This window comes from Bufo gargarizans, chromosome 1, assembly GCF_014858855.1.
Source record: "Bufo gargarizans isolate SCDJY-AF-19 chromosome 1, ASM1485885v1, whole genome shotgun sequence".
NCBI lineage: Eukaryota > Metazoa > Chordata > Amphibia > Anura > Bufonidae > Bufo > Bufo gargarizans.
This window is the reverse complement of record NC_058080.1, coordinates 714466560-714492254: the sequence shown is the minus strand read 5'-3', so window position 1 is coordinate 714492254 and position 25695 is coordinate 714466560. Positions and strand designations below refer to the sequence as shown.

At 45.0% G+C, this 25695-nt stretch overlaps 1 protein-coding gene across 3 annotated transcripts in view; it reads left to right on the top strand.

Annotated features, from left to right (window-relative positions):
- The first annotated feature begins 5937 nt into the window (after positions 1–5937).
- PIAS2 (protein inhibitor of activated STAT 2) overlaps positions 5938–25695 on the top strand; it is a 44506-nt gene continuing 24748 nt past the window's right edge. For all 3 annotated transcript variants that reach the window (XM_044276300.1, XM_044276299.1, XM_044276298.1), the window contains exons 1-3: positions 5938–6046; positions 21426–21897; positions 22090–22174. In XM_044276300.1, coding sequence (XP_044132235.1) covers positions 6023–6046; positions 21426–21897; positions 22090–22174 — 581 coding nt within the window. In that variant the 5' untranslated portion in view covers positions 5938–6022. The remainder of the gene's footprint in view (positions 6047–21425; positions 21898–22089; positions 22175–25695) is intronic.

Here is a 25695-nt window from a genome sequence, read left to right as displayed (position 1 = left end):
CATGTGATATTTTTATAGAGCAGGTTATTAAGGGACGCGGCGATACCTAATATGTGTAGTGCATTTTTTTTTAATCAGTGATAAATGTGTTTTTTTTAATTTTTACTTTTTTATTACATTTTTTTTTAATTAGACCCACTTGGTTCTTGAAGATCCAGTGGGTCTGATGTCTGTATAATACAGTACACTATATAGTGTACTGTACTGTATTTTCACTTTACAAAGTCTGATCAGACTTCTACCTTTAGCAGGAGTCTGATCAGCACCATGGACAGCCGGAAGCCTGTGAAGGCGTCCAGTTGCCATGGTAACCATCACTCGCTGCCACAACAGAGCACAGGGTGTTGAGGAGGGAGGGGGGGCCCCTCCCTCTGTTATCCCGTCAAGAATCGGGGGCTGAAACGGCACAGCAGCCCCCGATGGGAGAGGAGGGAGCTCCCTCCCTGTTAACCTCTTCCATACACCGGTCCCTACGGACTGCGGCATGGAAGAGGTTAAACGGCTGACATCATAGCACAGATGTCAGCCGTTTCAAGCAGAGTGTCAGCAATAATTCAAGCAGAGTGTCAGCAATCATTAGGCCATCCTGAAAATGAGAGGGGTCTGGCGGGATGATTGTGCGCCCGCCCGCCTGTACCAGCCCACTGGTAGATAATGAGGGCTGCGGGGGGGGGAGTTAAAAATGAAAATAATTTTGAAGTTTCTGATCCCCGTGGTCACGGACCTGTGCGGATCAGAAACTTCTGACAGCGCTGCAAACCGCAGGTCTGAATTGACCTGCGGTTTGCAGCGATCGCCGATACAGGGGGGTTACAGAACCCCCTTCGGCGTTGTCCCAGGGTGCCTGCTCGCACGGCGGTGATCGGAAATACACATGATGTACCGGTACGTCATGTGTCCCAAACAGGTTAAATGTAAAACTTAAAAGGGTTTTCCAAGATTTAGGATTAGGTCATCAGTATCTGATCGGTGGGGGTCCAACATCCGGGGCCCTTGCCAATCATCATTAGACCGTTGCGGTCACGTAACTGGAGACCAGGCAAGGTGGTTTTCCTGTGTGACATCAATCCTCCGCAATATAAAGTAAAAAGGCTGGGAGGGGAGTGTGCTTCTTGATGTAAGAGCACCCCCTGCTGTCTGTAAAATTTACTGTGACCCTGACTGTGGTAGGAATGGGTTATTCACTTTCTTCATAAAAAATAAAAATAGTTGTAATTCCTACACCGTTTACCTGATTTGGATGTAAATACCCTCAAATTAAAGCTGACAGTCTGGAGGTAAAGCACATCTTGTTTGTTTAATTTCAAATCCATTGTGGTGGTGTATAGAGCCAAAAATGAAATGTTAGAATTGTGTTGATGTCCCATATTTATGGACCTGGCTGTATACAGTACAGACCAAAAGTTTGGACGCACCTTCTCATTCAAAGAGTTTCTTTATTTTCATGACTATGAAAATTGTAGATTCACACTGAAGGCATCAAAACTATGAATTAACACATGTGGAATTATATACATAACAAAAAAGTGTGAAACAACTGAAAATATGTCATCATCTAGGTTCTTCAAAGTAGCCACCTTTTGCTTTGATTACTGCTTTGCACACTCTTGATGAGCTTCAAGAGGTAGTCACCTGAAATGGTCTTTCAACAGTCTTGAAGGAGTTCCCAGAGATGCTTAGCACTTGTTGGCCCTTTTGCCTTCACTCTGCGGTCCAGCTCACCCCAAACCATCTTGATTGGGTTCAGGTCCGGTGACTGTGGAGGCCAGGTCATCTGGCGCAGCACCCCATCACTCTCCTTCATGGTCATGGTCCTGGAGGTGTGTTTGGGGTCATTCTCCTGTTGAAAAATAAATGATGGTCCAACTAAACGCAAACCGGATGGAATAGCATGCCGCTGCAAGATGCTGTGGTAGCCATGCTGGTTCAGTATGCCTTCAATTTTGAATAAATCCCCAACAGTGTCACCAGCAAAGCACCATCACACCTCCTCCTCCATGCTTCACGGTGGGAACCAGGCATGTAGAGTCCATCCGTTCACCTTTTCTGCATCGCACAAAGACACGGTGGTTGGAACCAAAGATCTCAAATTTGGACTCATCAGACCAAAGCACAGATTTTCCACTGGTCTAATGTCCATTCCTTGTGTTCTTTAGCCCAAACAAGTCTCTTCTGCTTGTTGCCTGTCCTTAGCAGTGGTTTCCTAGCAGATATTCTACCATGAAGAGCTGATTCACACAGTCTCCTCTTAACAGTTGTTCTAGAGATGTGTCTGCTGCTAGAACTCTGTGTGGCATTGACCTGGTCTCTAATCTGAGCTGCTGTTAACCTGCGATTTCTGAGGCTGGTGACTCGGATGAACTTATCCTCCGCAGCAGAGGTGACTCTTGGTCTTCCTTTCCTGGGGCGGTCCCATGTGAGCCAGTTTCTTTGTAGCGCTTGATGGTTTTTGTGACTGCACTTGGGGACACTTTCAAGTTTTCCCAATTTTTCAGACTGACTGACCTTCATTTCTTAAGTAATGATGGCCACTCGTTTTTCTTTACTTAGAATTTGTATTATGGCAAGAAAAAAGCAGCTAACAGTCTATTCAGTAGGACTATCAGCTGTGTATCCACCTGACTTCTCCACAACGCATCTGATGGTCCCAACCCCATTTATAAGGCGAGAAATCCCACTTATTAAACCTGACAGGGCACACCTGTGAAGTGAAAACCATTTCAGATGACTACCTCTTGAAGCTCATCAAGAGAATGCCAAGAGTGTGCAAAGCAGTAATCAAAGCAAAAGGTGGCTACTTTGAAGAACCTAGAATATGACATATTTTCAGTTGTTTCACACTTTTTTGTTATGTATATAATTCCACATGTGTTAATTCATAGTTTTGATGCCTTCAGTGTGAATCTACAATTTTCAGTCATGAAAATAAAGAAAACTCTTTGAATGAGAAGGTGTCCAAACTTTTGGTCTGTACTGTATATAAACGTACGCAATTTTTCTTTTCTTAAAAAAAAACAAAAAACTGATTGGGTTGCAATCAGCAGGCACCCTGGGACAATGCCGAGAGGGGTCCTGTTATCCCCCCCCCCCCCGTATCGGCGATCGCTGCAAACTACAGGTCAATTCAGACCTGCAGTTTGCAGCGCTTTCGGAAGTTTCTGATCCCCGCAGGTTGCTTTCCTCTCTCACTACTCTGATCTAACTGAATTCACTTCCTGTTAAATAACTTTATTAGAAAACCCCTGGCTATATCAATTATGTGGCGCCAGCACCACCTAGGGGAGAATGGGTGTAATGACATTGCCAGCCTGATAAATAGGAAATACCATACATTATTATTTATTATTAAAGCGCTATTCATTCCATAGCGCTGTACATATGAGAAGAGGTGCACATACATAATACAGACAATTGCACTAAGCATAAACAAGACAAGTTACAAACTGGTACAGAAGGAGAGAGGGCCCTGCCCGTGAGGACTTACAATCTACATGGTATGGGAGAAGGACACAGTAGGTGCGGGTTAAGTTGGTCATGGCGGTATAGAGGCAGCAGGGTCACTGGTTGTAGGCTTGTCTGAAGAGGTGGGTTTTCAGGTTTCTTTTGAAGGATTTCACTGTAGGTGAGAGTCTGATATGTTTGGGGTAGCAAGTTCCAGAGTATGGGGGATGTACGGGAGAAATCTTGGAGGCGATTGCGGGAAGAGGTGATAAGAGGAGAGGAGAGAAGGAGGTCTTGTGAGGATCGGAGAGTGCGTGTGGGGATGTATCGGGAAAGTAGATCAGAGATGTAGGGAGGGGACAGGTTGCGGACGGCCTTGTATGTATTTGTTAGTACTCGTAATTCGCTGGGCAATGGGGAGCCAGTGAAGGGATTGGCAGAGGGGAGAGGCAGAGGAGTAACAGGGTGAGAGGTGAATTAGTCGGGCAGCAGAGTTGAGGATAGATTGGAGGGGTGCGAGACTGCTAGATGGAAGGCCACAGAGGAGAGTGTTGCAGTAGTCTAGGCGGGAGATGATGAGGGCATGTACAAGCATTTTTGCAGATTCAAAGTTGAGGAAAGCACGGATGCAGGAGATGTTTTTGAGTTGGAGGCGGCAGGTGGTGGAAAGGGCTTGGATGTGCGGTCGGAAGGAGAGGGCAGAATCTAAGGTCACTCCAAGGCAGCGGAGTTGGTTGACCGGGGATAGTGTGCAGCCATTGATCGTGATAGATAGGTCTGTTGGGGGGGTTGAGCAAGATGGGGGAAAGATGATGAATTCTGTTTTATCCATGTTAAGTTTTAAAAAGCAGGAGGAGAAGAAGGATGATATGAAAGATAGACATAGTGGTATTCTGGATAGTAAGGTGGTGATGTCTGGACCAGAGAGGTAGATTTGTGTGTTGTCAGCATAGGAGTGATACTGAAAGCCATGGGACTCTATGAGCTGTCCCAGGCCAAAAGTGTAGATAGAGAAGAGCAGGGGTCCTAGGACAGAGCCTTGTGGGACAGCAACAGAGAGGGAATGGCACGAGGAGGTGGTGCGGGAGTGGGAGGCGCAAAACGTCCGGTCTGTGAGGTATGATGGGATCCAGGAGAGGGTCAGTGATGCCAAGAGATGAGAGAGTTTGCAACAGAAGGGAGTGGTCGACATTGCAGATACATTAAATAGGCAGATGTTTAAAGTGTCCCTTTTACACACATATGTGGAACGCTGCACCTTCAGCCCCCCCCCCCATACAGCCCCATGTAATAATTATCACTCCCCTTGCCTTTAGCCCCCTATACAGTCCCATGTAATAATTATCACTCCCCTTGCCTTCAGTCCTGTGTAATAATTATCACCCCCATACAGCCCCATGTAATAATTATCACTCCCCTTGCCTTTAGCCCCCTATACAGTCTCATGTAATAATTATCACTCCCCTTGCCTTCAGTCCTGTGTAATAATTATCACCCCCCATACAGTCCCATGTAATAATATCACTCCCTTTGCCTTCAGCCCCCCATACAGTTCCATGTAATAATTGTCACCCCCCTTCATCCCCCCCCCCACAATACAGTCCCATGTAATAATTATCACTCCCTTTGCCTTCAGCCCCCCATACAGTCCCATGTGAGGCCTCTTTCACACTTGCGTTGTCCGGATCCGGCGTGTACTCCACTTGCCGGAATTGCACTTTAGCGTCCCGGCAGCCATGGTAACCATTCAGAAAAAGCTAAACGTCGGATCCGGTAATGCGCCGAAACGACGTTTAGCTTAAGGCCGGATCCGGATCAATGCCTTTCAATGGGCATTAATTCCGGATCCGGTCTTGCGGCAAGTGTTCAGGATTTTTGGCCGGAGCAAAAAGCGCAGCATGCTGCGGTATTTTCTCCGGCCAAAAAACGTTCCGGTCCTGAACTGAAGACATCCTGATGCATCCTGAACGGATTTCTCTCCATTCAGAATGCATTAGGATAAAACTGATCAGGATTCTTCCGGCATAGAGCCCCGACGACGGAACTCTATGCCGGAAGAAAAGAACGCAGATGTGAAAGAGCCCTAATAATTATCACCCCTCTTCACCCCCCCTACAATACAGTCCCATGTAATAATTATCACTTCCCTTGCCTTCAGTCCCCCCCCCCCCATACAGTCGTAAGTAAAAAAAAAGCAATAAAAAAATAATAATACACCCGTCCCACGTATAAAAAATAAAATAAAAAAATCCCTCCTTTTACCTCCCATCCCCCACAACCTGCCCCAACCCGCTCCTTTCTCCACCAAACTGCTCTCCGTCTCCTCTGAAGTGTCTCCTGTAGTCGTGAGGCCCCGCACTTTAGATAACGAGACTCCGCCCTTTCCCGTGACGTCATAGATACCAGGAGCGCCTCAATTCTCCTTACCGACCAGCTCCCTCCTCCTCTCGCCGGCGGTCACGTGTTCGGACTTTTGGGCGGGATTCTGTCAGTGCGCGGCTCCGCCCACCCCTCCCCCACATCTCGATTCCCCCATCACGTGATCCCCGCCCCGCCGGGCGCAGGATGGTGCCGGGAGAAAATGGCGGATCCCGAGGAACTGCGGGTGAGAGGAAAAAAAACTAAAAAAAAAAACTGCGGGGGACGGAGGGGGACGCGTCAGGAGCGGAGCACAGGCTGCTGCGGATGACAGTTCCATGGCACACGGCTCTTGTGGACGTGACAGGCCTGGCTGACAACCTGTGTGTGTGGGGGATGGGCAAAGAGTTGTCAGGCAGCTTTCTGTGGAAAACACATGGAGGGTGATGCTGTGGAGTGACCCCCGAGGCTGCGGTGACACTGCGGGGGTGTTCACACCTGTCAGTCACTAGAATATGACCCCGGTGTCACCTGACAGTATGGGAATTGTCAAAATGGAGCTGTGATGTCATCATCTATACTACGTACGGCTGATCTCATGTGTGACGTCACCAGTTACATCTAGTAGTTTTTTTGTTGTCCGTTTGGCGTCGAAATCGTTAGGGGAAAATGTAGAAAAATGAGTTTAATTAAAATAACGGAAGCGTCGGATGTGTTTTTCGACAGACCCTTTGGGGGAGATTTATCAAAACAAGGCAAACTGGCTGAGTTGCCCATAGCAACCAATTAGATTCCTCCTTTCATTTTGTACAGCTCCTTTGGAAAATGAAAGGAGGAATCTGATTGGTTGCTATGGGCAACTCAGCCTCTCTGAATGGTCACGTTTGGCTGCTCTCACATCTGCGGCACCGCGATCCTGCAGAGAATACGGGGAATCAACCGGGTACATAGTGCGGCGGCCGATTCTCGCTATTTCTGCCGGATCCCATTACTCTTACGGAACAGGCCGCCGGAATACATGCCGCAGATGTGAGAGTAGCCTAAGGCCCCTTTCACACGAGCGAGTATTCCGCGCACGGAATCCGAACCCATTCATTTCAATGGGGCTGTGCACATGAGCGTTGGTTTTCACGCATTACTTGTGTGTTGTGTAAAAATCGCAGCATGTTCTATATTCTGCGATTTTTCACACAACGCTGCCCCCATAGCATTGAATGGGGCTGCGTGAAAATCGCATCCGCAAGCAAGTGCGGATGCGATGCGTTTTTTTTACGGATGGTTGCTAAGAGATGTTTTTGAACCTTCAGTTTTTCTATCACGCGCGTGGAAAACGCATTAAGGCCTCATGCACACGACCGTTGTTTTTTGCAGTCCGCAAATTTCTGATCCGCAAAACACGGAACGAACCACTTGCGGAACGGCACCGACAGCCATTGTTATAACTGCCGCAAAACGGACAAGAATAGGACAGGTTATATTTTTTTTTGCGGACCACGGAACGGAGCAACTCTTTGTGCTGTCCGCATCTTTTGCGGCCCCGTTGAAGTGAATAGGTCTGCATCCGAGACGCAAAAACTGCGGCTCAGATGCGGACCAAAACAATGGTCGTGTGCATGAGGCCTAAATTGCATTGCACCCGCGCGATAGAAACTGAATGCGGTCGGATACAAACCTGAATGGACTTGCTTGCGAAATCACTCATTTTTCACTGAACGCATTCGCAACGCATCTGGACCTAATCCGCAAGGGGCCTAAGGCCACCGCTCCTTTCTCTTCTTCGGGGTTGACTGTCCCATAGAAGTGAATGGAGCATTGAGCCACCTGTGCAATATCTCTCTATTCAGAGTGGGGACTCGAGGACCCTTCATTTTCGGGGGATCCCATTGGGCACACCCCCACAATCTGTTAATTATGTAAATATTTTTTGTTAGATAAAACCTTTAACCCTTTAGCTACCAGCGCCGTACATGTAGCGATAGGCAAACATGGCGCCTGCTTGCACGTGTCATACCCGGCGGGTCTCTGCTGTTTGAAACTAATTACCACGACCAGCATTAATCCCGATCGCGGTAATTAAAGCCTTTAGAAGCCGAGATCTAAAGGTTCAAAAACTCGGAAGCTCTCACTATCCTCTGAGGCCAACGAGGATGCCGGTAATTGGTTTCAATGCGCTCAGCCTCGCTGAAGAGGCTGAGGGCATTAAAGAGGACCTGTCACCGCTCCTGACATGTCTGTTGTAATCACTTCATACATCCCCCATGTAATAACAATTCTGGAGCCTCTATTCCTATGGCTCTATGTTGTGCCGTTCCTCTATTATTTCTACTAGAAGTTATGAATGAATTGCTAGCAGTCTGCAGTAAGGGTACGGAGGGGAGGTAACAAGCTGGGGGCGTGTACCTGCACAGACTGACAATGGCAGCTCTGATTGGATAGCGAGAGACTGTGCAGGGACACACCCCCAACTGGTCACCTCCCCTCTGTGCCCTTACTGCAGACTGCTAGCAATCCATTCATAACTTCTAGTAGAAATAATACAGGAATGGCACAACATAGAGTCATAAGACTAGAGGCTCCAGAATTGTTATTACATGGGGGATGCATAAAGTGATTACAACAGACATGTCAGGAGCTGTGACAGGTCCTCTTTAAAGCTGCAATTCTCATTCTAGATGGCAGGCCAACATAAGAAATTAGCAATAGTCGGTAATAAATGCATTTGGATACTGGACGTTTTTTCGTTTTTGCGTTTTCATTTCTCTTCACTATTTTCCGTGAGCCATAACTTTTTTTTATTTTTCCGGTAACATAGCTGTATGAGGGCTTATATTTTGCGGGACAAGTTGTACTTTCTAATGTCGCCAATAATTATGGCATAAAATGCTGTCGGATGCGGTAAAAATAATTCCAAATGGGGTGGAATTGGGAAAAAAACCACAATCATTCCACCATTTTACGGGTTTTGTTCTCACAGCGTTTTCTGTACGACAAAACTGACCCATGCCCCTCATTTTCTGGGTCAGTACGATTGCAACGATACCCCATATGTATAGGTTCTTTATGTCTAGTGTAAAAAGAAATGTAAACTGAGAAAAATTCATTTTTATTTTTTTACATCACCATATTATGACCCCGTAACTTATTTTATACTTATGTCTACTGAGCTGTTTATAAGCTCATTTTTGGCGGAACAATCTGTACTTTTAATTGATACCATTTTGAAGTATGCGTTTCTTTTTTATCACATTTTTATAACTTTTTTTTGGGCAAGAGAAGCAATGAATAAATGGCAAATCGGACATTTTGACCCTTTTTTCCCGTTACGCCATTCGCCGTATTGGATTTTTTTTTTCTATTTTAATAGTATGGGCATTTTCGGTCACGGTGATACCCATGATATTTATATTTATATTGTTATTTTAGGTATTTTTTAATTATACCAAAAGGGGATGTCATTTAAGCTTTTACAAATTTTTTATTTTTTGTGATCATTATGTGCCTCATATGAGATTATTACATTTTTAATTTGCTTTTTTTGGTTTATCAGGAATTTATTATTAGCTTATTTTGCTCACTTTGGCTCATTTCTTATCCAGGTCTGCCATCTAGTGGCCAAAATAAGAATTGCAGTTTGAATACTGTTAGCTAAGGGCTCTTTCACACTTGCGTTGTTCTGTTCCGGCATAGAGTTCTGTCGTCGGGGCTCTATGCCGGAAGAATCCTGATCAGGATTATCCCCATGTATTCTGAATGGAGAGAAATCCGTTCAGGATGCATCAGGATGTCTTCAGTTCAGGACCGGAAAGTTTTTTGGCCGGAGAAAATACCGCAGCGTGCTGCGCTTTTTGCTCCGGCCAAAAATCCTGAACACTTGCCGCAAGGCCGGATCCGGAATTAATGCCCATTGAAAGGCATTGATCCGGATCCGGCCTTAAAGGGGTTGTCCGGGTTCAGAGCTGAACCCGGACATACCGTTATTTTCACCCCGGCAGCCCTCCTGAGCCTGGCATCGGAGCATCTCATGCTCCAATGCGCTCCCGTGCCCTGCGCTAGATCGCGCAGGGCACAGGCTCTTGTGTTTACAATAACACACTGCCGGGCGGTAACTTCCGCCCAGCAGTGTGTTCGGTGACGTCACCGGCTCTGAGGGGCGGGCTTTAGCTCTGCCCTAGCCGTTTTACTGGCTAGGGCAGAGCCAAATCCCGCCCATCAGTGCCGGTGACGTCACCGGGGTTCCTGTCAGCCCCATAGAGAGCCCCGGTACGTCACCGGAACTCAGAAAAATGCCTTTGCCCTGCGCGATTTAGCGCAGGGCAAAGGAGAGCATCGGAGCATGAACTGCTCCGATGCTCATGTCAGGGGGGCTGCCGGGGTGAAAATGGAGGGATGTCCAGGTTCAGCTCTGAACCTGGACAACCCCTTTAACCACTTCAGCCCCCCTAGCTTAAACACCCTTAATGACCAGACCACTTTTTACACTTCTGCACTACACACTTCTGCAACTTACAACCCGAATGAATTTTACTTCTTTTTCTTCTCACTAATAGAGCTTTCATTTGGTGGTATTTCATTGCTGCTGAAATTTTTACTTTTTTTTGTTATTAATCGAAATTTAACGAAATTTTTGCAAAAAAATGACATTTTTCAGTTTCAGTTGTAAAATTTTTCTAAAAAAACGACATTTATATATAAATTTTTCTCTAAATTTATTGTTCTACATGTCTGATAAAAAAAAATGTTTGGGTAAAAAAAAAATGGTTTGGGTAAAAGTTATAGCGTTTACAAACTATGGTACAAAAATGTGAATTTCCGCTTTTTGAAGCAGCTCTGACTTTCTGAGCACCTGTCATGTTTCCTGAGGTTCTACAATCCCCAGACAGTAGAAAAACCCCACAAATAACCCCATTCCGGAAAGTAGACACCCTAAGGTATTCGCTGATGGGCATAGTGAGTTCATAGAACTTTTAATTTTTTGTCACAAGTTAGCGGAAAATGATTTTTTCTTTTTTTTCTTACAAAGTCTCATATTCCACTAACTTGTGACAAAAAATAAAAACTTCCATGAACTTACTATGCCCATCATGAAATACCTTGGGGTGTCTTCTTTCCAAAATGGGGTCACTTGTGGGGTAGTTATACTGCCCTGGCATTTTAGGGGCCCAAATGCGTGCAAAGTAGTTTGAAATCAAAATCTGTAAAAAAATGGCCGGTGAAATCCGAAACGTGCTCTTTGGAATGTGGGCCCCTTTGCCCACCTAGGCTGCAAAAAAGTGTCACACATGTGGTATCGCCGTACTCGGGAGAAGTTGGGGAATGTGTTTTGGGGTGTCATTTTACATATACCCATGCTGGGTGAGATAAATATCTTGGTCAAATGCCAACTTTGTATAAAAAAAATGGGAAAAGTTGTCTTTTGCCGAGATATTTCTCTCACCCAGCATGGGTATATGTAAAAAAGACACCCCAAAACATATTCCCCAATTTCTCCTGAGTACGGCGATACCACGTGTGACACTTTTTTGCAGCCTAGGTGGGCAAAGGGGCCCACATTCCAAAGAGCACCTTTCGTATTTCACCAGCCATTTTTTACAGATTTTAATTTCAAACTACTTTGCACGCATTTGGGCCCCTTATTTTTTGACACAAGTTAGTGGAATATGAGACTTTGTAACAAAAAAACAAACAAAATACCCATGCTGGGTATATGTAAAATGACACCCCAAAACACATTCCCCAACTTCTTCTGAGTACGGCGATACCAGATGTGTGACACTTTTTTGCAGCCTAGATGCGCAAAGGGGCCCAAATTCCTTTTAGGAGGGCATTTTTAGACATTTGGCTCTCAAACTTCTTCTAACGCTTTAGGGCCCCTAAAAAGCCAGGGCAGTATAAATACCCCACATGTGACCCCATTTTGGAAAGAAGACACCCCAAGGTATTCAATGAGGGGCATGGTGAGTACATAGAATTTTTTTTTTTTGGCACAAGTTAGCGGAAATTTTTTATTTTATTCTTTTCTCACAAAGTCTCCCATTCCGCTAACTTGGGACAAAAATGTAAATCTTTCATGGACTCAATATGCCCCTCACGGAATACCTTGGGGTGTCTTCTTTCCGAAATGGGGTCACATGTGGGGTATTTATACTGCCCTGGCATTTTAGGGGCCCTAAAGCGTGAGAAGAAGTCTGGAATATAAATGTCTAAAATATTTTACGCATTTGGATTCCGTGAGGGGTATGGTGAGTTCATGTGAGATTTTATTTTTTGACACAAGTTAGTGGAATATAAGACTTTGTAACAAAAAAAAATAAAAAATTCCGCTAACTTGTGCCAAAAAAATGTCTGAATGGAGCCTTACAGGGGGGTGATCAGGGAGTCTATATGGGGAGATCACCACCCTGTCATTGATCACCCCCCTGTAAGGCTCCATTCAGACGTCCGTATGTGTTTTGCGGATCCGATCCATGGATGCGTGGATCCGTATAACACATACGGACGTCTGAATGGAGCCTTACAGGGGGGTGATCAATGACAGGGGGGTGATCAATGACAGGGGGGTGATCAGGGAGTCTATATGGGGTGATCAGGGGTTAATAAGTGACAGGGGGGGTGTAGTGTAGTGGTGTTTGGTGCTACTTTACAGAGCTACCTGTGTCCTCTGGTGGTCGATCCATGCAAAAGGGACCACCAGAGGACCAGGTAGCAGGTATATTAGACGCTGTTATCAAAACAGTGTCTAATATACCTGTTAGGGGTTAAAAAAATCGCATCTACAGCCTGCCAGCGAACGATCGCCGCTGGCAGGCTGTTGATCCAGTCTCTTACCTTGTGCGCGTTCACAGGAAATCTCGCCTCTCGCGAGATGACGCACCGATGCGTCCAGGAGGAATGAATCGACCGCCTCCAGGACGCATCCGTGCGTTAGGCGGTCCTGGGGAGGTTAAGCTAAACGTCGTTTCGGCGCATTACCGGATCCGAAGTTTAGCTTTTTCTGAATGGTTACCATGGCTGCCAGGACGCTAAAGTCCTGTTTGCCATGGTAAAGTGTAGTGGGGAGCGGGGGAGCAGTATACTTACCGGCTCCCGGGGCGCTTCAGAGTGACGTCAGGGCGCCCCACGCGCAAGGATGATGTGATCGCATGGACACGTCATCCATGCGCATGGGGCGCTCTGACGTCATTCTGGAGTGCCCCAGGAGCCGCACAGACGGTAAGTATACTGCTCCCCCCGCTCCCCACTACTACTATGGCAACCAGGACTTTAATAGCGTCCTGGCTGCCATAGTAACACTGAACGCATTTTGAAGACTGATCCGTCTTCAAATGCTTTCAGTTCACTTGCGTTTTTCCGGATCCGGCGTGTAATTCCGGCAAATGGAGTACACGACGGATCCGGACAACGCAAGTGTGAAAGAGCCCTTACTTAGTAAAGCTACCAATATTCAGCGCAACTACCTATGCCCGGATTGGACACGCGCTTCCGGGTTTTTACGCATTTAGGTGCCGTGATCTCTCTTGATTATGGCATCTAAAGCATTGAATTACCGTGATCGGCATTATTCCCGGTCACTGCTATATGAAACAGCAGAGATCTGCTGGCCATGACGCCCGCTGCATGTGCGAGCGGGCGTCATGTTTGCACATCACACAAGCGCTGTACATGTACGGCGCTGGTAGCCTAAGGGTTAAATCGCTGCCCCTTTCCTTTTGTAATAAAAAAATAAATACATAAATAAGAAAAAATATAAACATCATTGGTATCGCCGTGACCAAAAATGCTCGTACTATTAAAATATAAAAATATTTTTATATTACGGCGAATGGCGTAACGGAAAAAAGGGTCAAAATAGCCAATTTGCCATTTTTTCATTGCTTCATGTAATAAAATGTGATCAAAAAGTCGCACACACTGCAAAGTGGTATTAATAAAAACTACAGATTGTCCCGCAAAAAACAAGCCCAGTAGATATAACTATAAAAAAAAAGTTATCAGGGGCTGAATATGGTGATGGAATTTAAAAAAAAATATTTTTTCAAAGTTTACATTTATTTTTACACGATTTAGACATTAAATATGGGGTATCGTTGTAATCGTGACCCAGAGAATAAAGAGCACAGATTGTTTTTGCTGCAAACAAAACGCAGTGGAAATAAAACCCGTAAAACAGTGAAGGAATTGCATTTCTTTTTTCCAATTTCACCCCATTTGGATATTTTTTTTCACCACTTCCCACTTCATTGAACGCCATATTAAATGGTGGCATTAGAAAGTGCCGTACATCTTGTCCCGCAAAAAAATAAGCCCTCATACAGCTATGTAAACGGAAAAATAAAAAAGTTGTGGCTCAAGGAAGATAAGGAAAATGCAAAAATGACAAAACCTCTGGTATCTTAAGGGTTAAGTGTCTTAACCCCTTCCCTAAAGAAGTGTAAAAAAGAAAAAACGTTTTAAAAAAAAATATATATAAATTCAAATTCCCCCCCCCCTTTCCCCAAAGTGAAAATTAAAAATACATAAATAATTTTAAAAATGAACATCATGGGCATGACCACATGCTAAAATGCCTGTCTTATTAAAATATAAGATTATATATCTCATACGGCAAAACGGGGAAAAAAAGGTCAAAATGACCAATTTGCTGTTTTTTGGTCGCTTCACCTCCCTCAAAAAATAAATAAGAAGTTATCAGAAAGTCATACAAACCCCAGAATAGGATCAGTGAAAAAAATTTTTTTGCGGAACGGACATACGGAGACAGAATGCACACAGAGTTGTTTCCGTTTTTTTGTGGCCCCATTGAAGTGAATGGTTCTGCACATGGGCCGCAAAAAAAACGGAACTGACACAATGGAAAAATACGTCCATGCCTATGAGCTCTTAAAACTCAAGAAAAAGGCTAAGTGATAAATATTTACTAAATGTGATATTATATATATATATATATATATATATATATATATATATATATATATACAGTACAGACCAAAAGTTTGGACACACCTTCTCATTCAAAGAGTTTTCTTTATTTTCATGACTATGAAAATTGTAGATTCACACTGAAGGCATCAAAACTATGAATTAACACATGTGGAATTATATACATAACAAAAAAGTGTGAAACAACTGAAAATATGTCATATTCTAGGTTTTTCAAAGTAGCCACCTTTTGCTTTGATTACTGCTTTGCACACTCTTGGCATTCTCTTGATGAGCTTCAAGAGGTAGTCACCTGAAATGGTTTTCACTTCACAGGTGTGCCCTGTCAGGTTTAATAAGTGGGATTTCTTGCCTTATAAATGGGGTTGGGACCATCAGTTGGGTTGTGGAGAAGTCAGGTGGATACACAGCTGATAGTCCTACTGAATAGACTGTTAGAATTTGTATTATGGCAAGAAAAAAGCAGCTAAGTAAAGAAAAACGAGTGGCCATCATTACTTTAAGAAATGAAGGTCAGTCAGTCCGAAAAATTGGGAAAACTTTGAAAGTGTCCCCAAGTGCAGTCATAAAAAACATCAAGTGCTACAAAGAAACTGGCTCACATGCGGACCACCCCAGGAAAGGAAGACCAAGAGTCACCTCTGCTGCAGAGGATAAGTTCATCCGAGTCACCAGCCTCAGAAATCGCAGGTTAACAGCAGCTCAGATTAGAGACCAGGTCAATGCCACACAGAGTTCTAGCAGCAGACACATCTCTAGAACAACTGTTAAGAGGAGACTGTGTGAATCAGGCCTTCATGGTAGAATATCTGCTAGGAAACCACTGCTAAGGACAGGCAACAAGCAGAAGAGACTTGTTTGGGCTAAAAAACACAAGGAATGGACATTAGACCAGTGGAAATCTGTGCTTTGGTCTGATGAGTCCAAATTTGAGATCTTTGGTTCCAACCACCGTGTCTCTGTGCGACGCAGAAAAGGTGAACGGATGGACTCTACATGCCTGGTTCCCACCGTGAAGCATGGAGGGAGAGGTGTGATGGTGTGGGGGTGCTTTGCTGGTGACACTGTTGGGGATTTATTCAAAATTGAAGGCATACTGAACCAGCATGGCTACCACAGCATCTTGCAGCGGCATGCTATTCCATACGGTTTGCGTTTGGTTGGACCATCATTTATTTTTCAAGAGGACAATGACCCCAAACACACCTCCAGGCTGTGTAAGGGCTATTTGACCATGAAGGAGAGTGATGGGGTGCTGCGCCAGATGACCTGGCCTCCACAGTCACTGGACCGGAACCCAATCGAGATGGTTTGGGGTGAGCTGGACCGCAGAGTGAAGGCAAAAGGGCCAACAAGTGCTAAGCATCTCTGGGAACTCCTTCAAGACTGTTGGAAGACCATTTCAGATGACTACCTCTTGAAGCTCATCAAGAGAATGCCAAGAGTGTGCAAAGCAGTAATCAAAGCAAAAGGTGGCTACTTTGAAGAACCTAGAATATGACATATTTTCAGTTGTTTCACACTTTTTTGTTATGTATATAATTCCACATGTGTTATTTCCTAGTTTTGATGTCTTCAGTGGAAATCTACAATTTATAAAGAAAACTCTTTGAATGAGAAGGTTTGTCCAAACTTTTAGTCTGTACTGTGTGTGTGTGTATATATATTTATTAAAAGAGACAAATCGCATACAGAAAAAATGGTCTGCACAATGAGGGAGCTCCCGTTGTCATGTTACCCACGTAGCACATGGCTGAAGCCCCATGGTAATACAAGAGAGAGAGAAAGTGACTTACAAGACCCTACCTGGAGGATGATCTCAGTGGAGCTAAGTTCTTTGTCTTAAGCCTCATGCAGAGGTCCGTGGAACATGGTCCGTGAGATACCGAACTGGCATTGGAGAGCGCACGGCGTCATTGGTTGCTATGACGCCATGCGCTCCTGCAATGCTAGTCCGGTATCTCACGGACCGTGTTCCACGGACGTCTGCATGAGGCTTTAGTGTACAAAGGTTTATACCTATCAGCCTCTCCTCCTAAGGATTTCCAGCGTTGAGTAAGCATGTCCCATGAGTAAATCACTCCGGAATGTGGCTTGGTGGTCATCTGAAACAGAACAATGGCTTGGTATACGCGAACGAAGGTAATATAATAATTAAAGAGGAAAGAACCAATCAGTACTTAAAGGCTATTGGTGGCCATTTTATAAATTATTGCTTTGTATTCATTTTGAGCTTAGAATCAAAGATAAGGAGCCCGTCGAAGAGAGAGAAAGTATAGATCCTGCTAGTAGATAAACTCAAAGCTGTGCAGGGAAAAAGGGTCAATATTTTTAATTAAGACTAATTGAAAAAATAAAGATAGTAACCTAATTTATAAGGCTGAAAAAAGACATCTGTCCATCCAGTTAAGCCTCTTATCCTTACTCTAGATTAACTTGCAGGATAACAGGCTGAACTGGATAGACGGATGTCTTTTTTTCAGCCTTATAAACTATGTTATGTTACTATGTTTGTTTATTTTTTTCAATTGGTTTTCATTAAAAATGTTGAGCTATTTTCCCTGCACAGCTTTGAGTTTACTAGCAGGATCTGTATTTTCTCTCTCTTACGTCAGACATTGAGCTAACGGGCTCCTTATCTTTGATTTCTGACATTATAAACACTCGTTATATCTCAATCTTTGTCTTACTGATTAGATTGTGGCTTAAATAAATGTTTATGATCTTTTAGTAATTTAGAGATGAAAGTTATTAGATGATTGGCAGAAAGCGAAAGTAGGATGCACATGGCTAGAAAAACATTTAACCCTTTGTGACAGAGCGGCTTAATATTTTTAAGTAAATACTGAGAAAATGAGTAAAATGTACATAGCCCTTAATTATATAAAATACCCTTACAACACAGATACCAAATTTCTATGTTTTTTTAAATGTTTTAATACTTTAAGGCTACATGCACACGACCGTACAGTTTTTTGCTGTCTGCAAATCGCGGATCCGCAAAACATGGATGGCGTCCGTGTGTTCTTTCAGCAATTTGCGGAACGGCACGGACAGCCTTTAATATAACTGCCTACTCTTGTCCGCAAAGCGCGGACAAAAATAGGACATGTTATATTTTTTTCGGGGCCACGGAACGGAGCAACGGAGTGCTGTCCGCATCTTTTGCGGCCCCATTGAAGTGAATGGGTCTGCATCCGAGCTGTTTTGGCGGCTCGGATGCGGACAAAAACAACGGCCGTGTGCATGAGGCCTTAGAGAAATAAAAATGTTCGTGATGTTGCAATTTGATATTTTGACACCCATACCTTTTTTATATTTCCATCTATGGAGTTTTTTTTTTTTTTGTAGGATGAGCTGTAGTTTGGGGGGTATGTATGAGGTTTTTCATCACTTTTTATTCAGTTTTTTCTGGCAGGGAAGTGACCAAAAATCAGTTATTCAGCCATAATGATTTGTTGTTCAGTTACAGTGTTCACCATATGGGATAAATACTTTTATATTTTAATAGTTCAGGTAATTTTGGACTGTTTGTTAGTTTTTTTTTGTTTTTGTTTTTATTTCGAAATAGGGAGAGGAGGTGATTAGAATTTTTTACTTTTATTTTTTTTCTAAAACTTTCATTCTTTTGTTTATTTTTAGACCCCCTAGGGGACCTGAATGTTTGATCATTAGATCATTTATACCATAGATTACAGTCTTCCTATTGAGCCCTGCCCTTCACGTGGCTCCTGGCTGTCATAGAAACTGAATGGCCTTAGTACCCTCATCAATACTTAATGGCTCCCATGAATTGCTAGTTTTAACCTGCAGCAGCTGGCCAACGCTTCCCAAGCTAAATCCTCAGTCTTCTGGGGCTGCCCTGGTTGAACTCTGCTTCTTCTCCGATGTCCCATAGAGTTCAATGCAGCAACAGCACACAAGTGTAATACATTCACTCCAGGCTCTTTGGCAACTTATTGTTGTGATCAGTGGAGGCCCCAATGGTTGCCCTCACTACCCCTAACACATTGATTAGGTAATTATTCCCTATCCTGCTCCCAGTCTCTGCAGTGCGCCTTCAGAAGTAGTAGCAGCAGCAGCATGGAGGACATTATACAACAGTACTGAGCAGTGTAGATGTGAATCTAGCACTGGAGTGAGGCAGAAAACGTAGTATAGCCTGCAGTAGCATCTCTGTGTGTCTGTGCCTCTGTCTCTGTCCAGCAGCTCCTTCTTGCATGCCTGGACTTGTATAGGGCAATCTGTATCCTGGTCTCTCTATGAGCTTAAAGGCTGTCTGGTCACTCTCATGAATTTTTTATGTCAATTTATGGTGAATGATCAGTTCAGAAGATTGGAGGGAGGGTACAGGGGTAACAACATATGTTCCATTGCTTGTACTATTGATTAAGGGGCCATTCACACGTCCGCAAAATGGGTCCGGATCCGTTCCGCAACGGATCCGGACCCATTAATTTTCAACGGGGCCACAAAAAATGCGGACAGAACGCAGTATGCTGTCCGCATCCGCACTTCCGTTCTGCAAAAAAATAGAACATGTTCTATTCTTGTCCGCTGACATGGACAAGAAAAGGCATTTCTATTTAAAGTGCCGGGCAATTTGCAGACCGCAAAACACTTGTGGACGTGTGAATGACCTCTTTTGCAGAGTTAGTGCCGTTAGATTACGCTACATTACAACTATTCGCAGCTTTTGTCCCAGCAGAAATCCCCCAGGGCGGCTGCTTTAGCTTTGATGTAGCTTTCATGGACATCTTGGTTCACGTGCCAGCCAGCAGTGTACTGACGAGGACCTGTCGGTGCCAGTATATGACAGATCTGTCACTGTATGGATCCTATGAAGGGGGACACTGCTTTTCCATCAGCCCAGTCATTGATATACGTCACAGTCTAGAATCTGTATTAGGGATCATGTACACGAACGTGTGCCCGTATTGCGGCCCGCAGATCCACACGTCGTAGTTTTATTCCAGCCGCCTCTTGGTATGTTTGCAGTGCTGCGGCCAGAGTGGATTTCCGGAGGCACACTTGCACTAGCGGCAGCACGGATCCGGCAGAATGTTCACCCGCCAGAAACAGACCTGTACTCAAAGCCCATCCGTCTGTAGCAACTTGCAAATGTATGGAGTACATGTATAAACCCGCACGGACCTGTAGAAATTGGAGTCATCGATAAACAATTACTGAAGCCGATCCTCCACAAACTCCTCCACCGCACCCAGAAGCACGTCGTATATTGGCGGGTGACGACTCATGCAGCTTTATATCTGCTCCCCTATTCTCCCAAGATGGCTGGACCATTGTACAAAACAAGTACTTTTACCTTTTGTCTCACCCCTCTCTCCTCATAGATTGTTAGCTCTTGTGAGCAGGGTCTTCATGCCTCTTCTAATTACTGACTTCTCAAATTCACCTAACCACAATTTGCAGATCCTCATAATAAATAATTTGCAGCTTCACAAACTTGATTTCTGGTCATATAGACCCGGAGAGAACAGAAGGGTTAATAGAAAAGGTTAATCCTATGTGCAAAGCGCATGTGAGTAGGAAATTTCTATAATTTGTGGAACGGAAAAACGGATCCGCAAAAAACACGTGTGCAGATTTAATTTCTGATCATTTGGATTGCATTTTGTATCTGTTCATATTGTTTCTGTTAGAGCCATTGGGGGTCATTTATTCAGACCGGCGTTTTCGAAATCGGCAAAACCAACCCATTAAAAAGAATGGGCCAGTGTGCCATCTGCAAAAAATACAGTTGGGTGCATGAGACCTTAAAGGAGTCGTCCGCTTTTTACATTTGATGACCTATCCTCAGTATAGGTAACCAGTATCAGATCGGCGGGGGTGCTGAGAGTGGGACGAGTGTTGCCTTCTCTTCTCTGTTTTCCTGCTCACCGTCGCAACAGCAGCGCGAACAGTGTAATTACAATGATGCTGTCCCCTTCTGTTCATGTGAATAGGACGGAGCCCTCCCATAGAAGTGGATGGGGACGCCATACTTGTAATTACACCTGCTCACCACTACAGTTGCAATTGCGAGCAGGTAAACAATAAATAGAAGGCAGCGCTGGTACGAGCACTGCTTTCTCTTCAAACAGCTGTTTGGCAGGGGTGCCGGGTGTTGGACCTCCACCGATCTGATACTGGTGAACTATTCTGAGGATAGGCCATCAATATAAATAAAGCGGACAGCCCCTTTAAGCTGGACAAAAAAAGTAAAAACCTCTAAACTACAGGGATTACTTTTTCTTTAAAAAGCGAGCTCACTCCATTGTGCAGTGGTTGGAGCTGTGTAGTTCCGGTGCCAACGCTACACTGAATAGCAAAGGTTCAGGATGACTGACTCCTGCCGATCAGATAGTAATAACCTAACCTGAGAATAGGCAATTACTTGTAAAAATCTGAACAACCCCTTTCAAAGGGTTGTCCGGGATTTGAAGAACATGGCTGCTTTCTTCCAAAAACGGCACCACCCCTGTCCATGGGTTGTGTCTGGTATTGCAGTTTGGCTACATTGAAGTCAACGGGACAGATCTGCAATATCGCACACAACATGTGGACAGGGGTGATGCTGTTTTTGGAAGCAAGCTGCCATTTTTTCTAATCTTTGAAAACCCCTTTTGCGGTTCAGTCTCATTATCGTGTTGTTTGTTGTATCCTAATAACCAGTTCTCTTTTTGCAGAACATGGTATCCAGTTTTCGAGTGTCAGAACTCCAAGTGCTGCTCGGCTTTGCCGGCCGCAACAAGAGTGGACGCAAACACGACCTCCTCATGAGAGCCCTCCACTTACTGAAGAACGGATGCAGCCCTGCTGTTCAGATTAAAATCAAAGAACTGTACAGGAGAAGGTTTCCTCGGTCATTAGAGGCAGTTCCAGGCCTCTCATCCATCAGATCTAATGTCTTCAACTTGGATAGCAACTCGTCAGTAGATTCTGACCTCGCTGTGGCCGGGATCCACTCCTTACCTTCCACTTCTGTCGCCCCGCACTCCCCTGCATCCCCTCTGGGCACAGTACTCCTACAGGACACTAAACCTCACTTTGATCTACAGCAACTTTCCCCACCAATCCCACCTGTCCATCCAGACGTCCACCTCCGAAGTCTTCCTTTCTATGATGTGCTTGATATCCTCATCAAGCCAACAAGCCTGGGTAAGAGGGCAGGGATGCAGCGAGACCGTCAGCTGTTCATCGCAACTCGTAGATCAGTGTCACTAATATTTCACTAGACTTTTATTGTAACACATGATGGAAATAGGGACTGGATAATCTGCGTGTTCCAAAGTTTTTCTGTTTGAATTTATACTAAGCAAGTAAACATTTTACTCTTTTGTTTTGTTCCAGTTCAGAACAATATGCAACGCTTTCAAGAGAAATTCTTTATCTTTGCATTGACCCCTCAGCAAGTGCGTGAAATTTGCATCTCCAGGTAAATCGTTTTCCTCGTCTGTTCTCCTTGAAGCTAGTTGCTGAGCTGTGAAATACATTTAACCTCTTGACGACATGTGCCGTACATGTAGACAAGTACACAGATTGTGCCTGCTCTGCAGCTGAGTGAGCGCCATAGCTGCCGAGTGCCTGCTGTTTAATAGAGCAGACACCCGGGGCTAATGTCTGCGATGTGACCACAGCATCTGAGCTCTAAAGACCAAGAAGTGCAGTGCTTCCGGGACTGGAACCGCACCCCCTAGCAGCAATCAGCGAAGCCCACTTTCACATCTGCGTTTTTGCTGGATCCGTCATGGATCAACAAAACCGCTTGGATCTGTTTTTCTTTTGTGTCCGAGAAAACGGATCTGTCTCTATTGACTTACATTGTGAGTCATGACGGATTTTTCTTGCTCCGCATCCCAGGACGCACTCAAAAATGCTGCTTGCTACGCTTTTATGTGCGTCATCGGAACACAATGGAATGGAATACATTCTGGTGACTCCGTTCCCTTCAGTTCAATTTTGTCTCCATTGGCAATGAATGGGGACAAAACTGAAGCGTTTTCCCTCGTTATCGAGATCCTATGATGGATCTCAATAGCGGAAAGGGAAATCGCAGATGTGAAAGTAGGCAAAGCCGTTCATTCCGTGTGGCAGTCTCGGTCCGTCTGAAGGATCCGAGCTGCCACAGCTATGTTCCTACTAAGATCCTGTCGCTTCACCGCCACAACATTTTGTTTTTAGATAAAGTGATCAAAAAGTCACACACCCCAAAATGGTGTCAATGAAAAAGTACAGATTGCCCCACAAAAGGTGAGCCCTCACATGGCTGCATAGACGTAAAAATAATGCTATGGGGGCTGGATTATGGCGATACAAAGGAGAAATTAATTTTTACCAAACTTTTTATTTTAGTATTAAAACACAATACAAAACTACAAATGTGGTATCGCTTTATTCGTACTGACCCAGAAAATGAAGGGCAAAAGTATGTTTTACCACATAGGGAACATCGTAAATACAAAACTTGTAAAATTGTGAATCGCATTTTGCGAATGGAAAAATAAAACAAATTAAGGGACCAGGAAGGGAGTAAAAAAAACTAAAACACAAGAACAGAAAAGCACCATGTCCTCAAAGGGTTAAAGGAGTTATCCAACCTTTAAAAATTATATTTCATTAGTGCCGCCTATTTACGTTGCATACAGTGGGTCAGATTTACAAATAAAAAGGCACCTGACTTCTCACTCAAGTCGACTCAATTCTGTCACCCCTGCTGTGTGTAGATACTGTTAAAGGGTTATTCCCATCGCAGACAAATGTCTGATAGGTGCGGGTGCCACCTCTGAGACCCGCACTTATGCTTGGAACGGAGCCCGCAATGTCCCGGAGAGTGCACTGCACATGCGCGGCCGCCCTACATTCATTCCTATGAGAGCACTGAAAATAGCCGAGTGCTGGCTCGGCTATTTCTGTCAGCCCCATAGAAGTGAATGGAGTGGTGGCTGCGCTTGAGCGGTGTGCCTCTCATTTATTTGAATGAGACTTCCAAAAATAGCTGAGGGAATGAATAGAGGGTGGCCCTCCGGGACTTTGTGGGCTCCGTTCTAAGCATAGGTGCGGGTCCTAGAGGTGGGACCCTATCAGACATTGGGGGCATATCCTAGCGATATGCCCCCAATATCGGAGATGGGAATAACCCTTAAATATGTGTCAATAATTTTGTAACGTGACTGCGCTCCTGCTGTATTCTCCCTCATTTCATATTTTGATCACGTGTCCCCCCCCCCAACACTCTCACAGCACAGGCTGTCTGGTGAGCGTTGCAGTCTCTTCCTAGGCCAGTGACATCATGTCCATTGGTCACATGGCGAACGGCCCTGAGCTGCAGTACCAAGCACAGCCACTGTACAATGTACTGTGCTTGGTGAGCTGATCAGTGGGGGTGTCGGGAATTGGACTCGCACCAATCAGATATTGAGGACCTGTCCTGAGGATAGGTCATCAGTATCAAAGTCTCAGACATTCTCTTTAACTGTAGTCTATGGAAGAATTTTTTCTGGCTTAAAAACCTCAGGAGTATTCTTCCCATGCACAGTTTGCTGGGATCTACAGATACATCTCTATATATACCAGTACACTGTGTTATTTTTTTTTCTTTTTAAAGAAGAACATTTGTATGTAATGGACAGTGTTGCACCAAATTTCTCGTTGATGTCATTGGGGGACACAGCACCATGGGTATATGCCCAGCTACCACTAGGAGGCAACACTAGATATCAAAAAGATTGGCTCTGCCCAGGTGGGCTATACCCTCTCCACAAGCACTAGGCTAATCCTTTTTAGTGTAGTGTCCATAGGAGGCAGACATGACCTGCTCTGTTTTTTGCAGGTCTTGCTGCTTTTCATTTTTTATTTTATTCTTTTTTCCTCTCTTCTGCAGGTCTTGGCCTGCTGCTTGATGGGGCTCCATCGTGGATTACCACTTTAATTGCACCCCCTGCTGGCGCGTACTTGAAGTACCTACGCCAGTCCCCCATTACTGCATCTGCAGTGGCATGCCAGCAATCCCACATAAGTGTTGAGTTTGCCGAAGGGGTGACCCTGAGGCGCCTGAAGACACCGGATGGTAAGTATTCTCCCCTGCGTCCCTACGCATCTTCCCCCAGCCTGTCCTCGGGCCCTTGGTGCTCCTTTTTTCTCAGGAGCCCCCCTCACCCGTTTTTTTTCTTTCCGGAGGTCTCCAGGTCTCCCACGGTTCTGGTCCACCAACAGTGCACCTTTTCCGACCACCTCATTATTCGAGGCCCCGGCTTCTTTGTCGCCTAGGTCATGTCTTCTTAACCCTTTGGGGGGAGGTTTCCACTTTAACTTTTTTTCAAGAAGAAAGAGCCTCCATCTTGCCAGCAAACCTTGCATGTTTCTGCAGATGCTGCAGCACCTCTTCGGGGACATGGCACCTGGGGTCCGGTAGGACAGCCTCTGCCTGGCTTTTTTTTCCTTTTTTAAGGCTCCTTATCAGCCCCCATATTCTCCTCCAGAGAGGTGTCTCCTTCCTAGCCCCCGCTCCTGGTTGCCATGTATTTTACATGTGCTCGTTGCGATAAAAAAAAAAGTTGCCATGCGGTCAACCTTCCTTGTTTGTGCGCAGTACCTTTCTCCCAGGCCCTTCATGTCTCCCTGACCACCCCTTCTGTATCGGTCACTCCTGAATGGGCCTCTTCCCTGTCCCAAGCCAAAAGGAAACGGGTCTGACTCTCCCAATCCATGGTGGAGTCTCTGGACCGCTTGCCTGCCCAAATTGCGGCCGCCTCTGCCACTCCCAGGGACTCCTCCGCGGACGGGGCACGTTCACATTCAGACACCAGGTCCCGCAAATGACCTTGGGTTGTCGCAACTAAGTTCCGCTCCTCCTCGGCATCCTCGGGTCACCCCCAGGACAGGTCTGAGGCTGGTGACGTATTCTTTCCTGACGCATCTTACGCCTCCTCGGGGGACACCTCTGCACCAATTCTGACT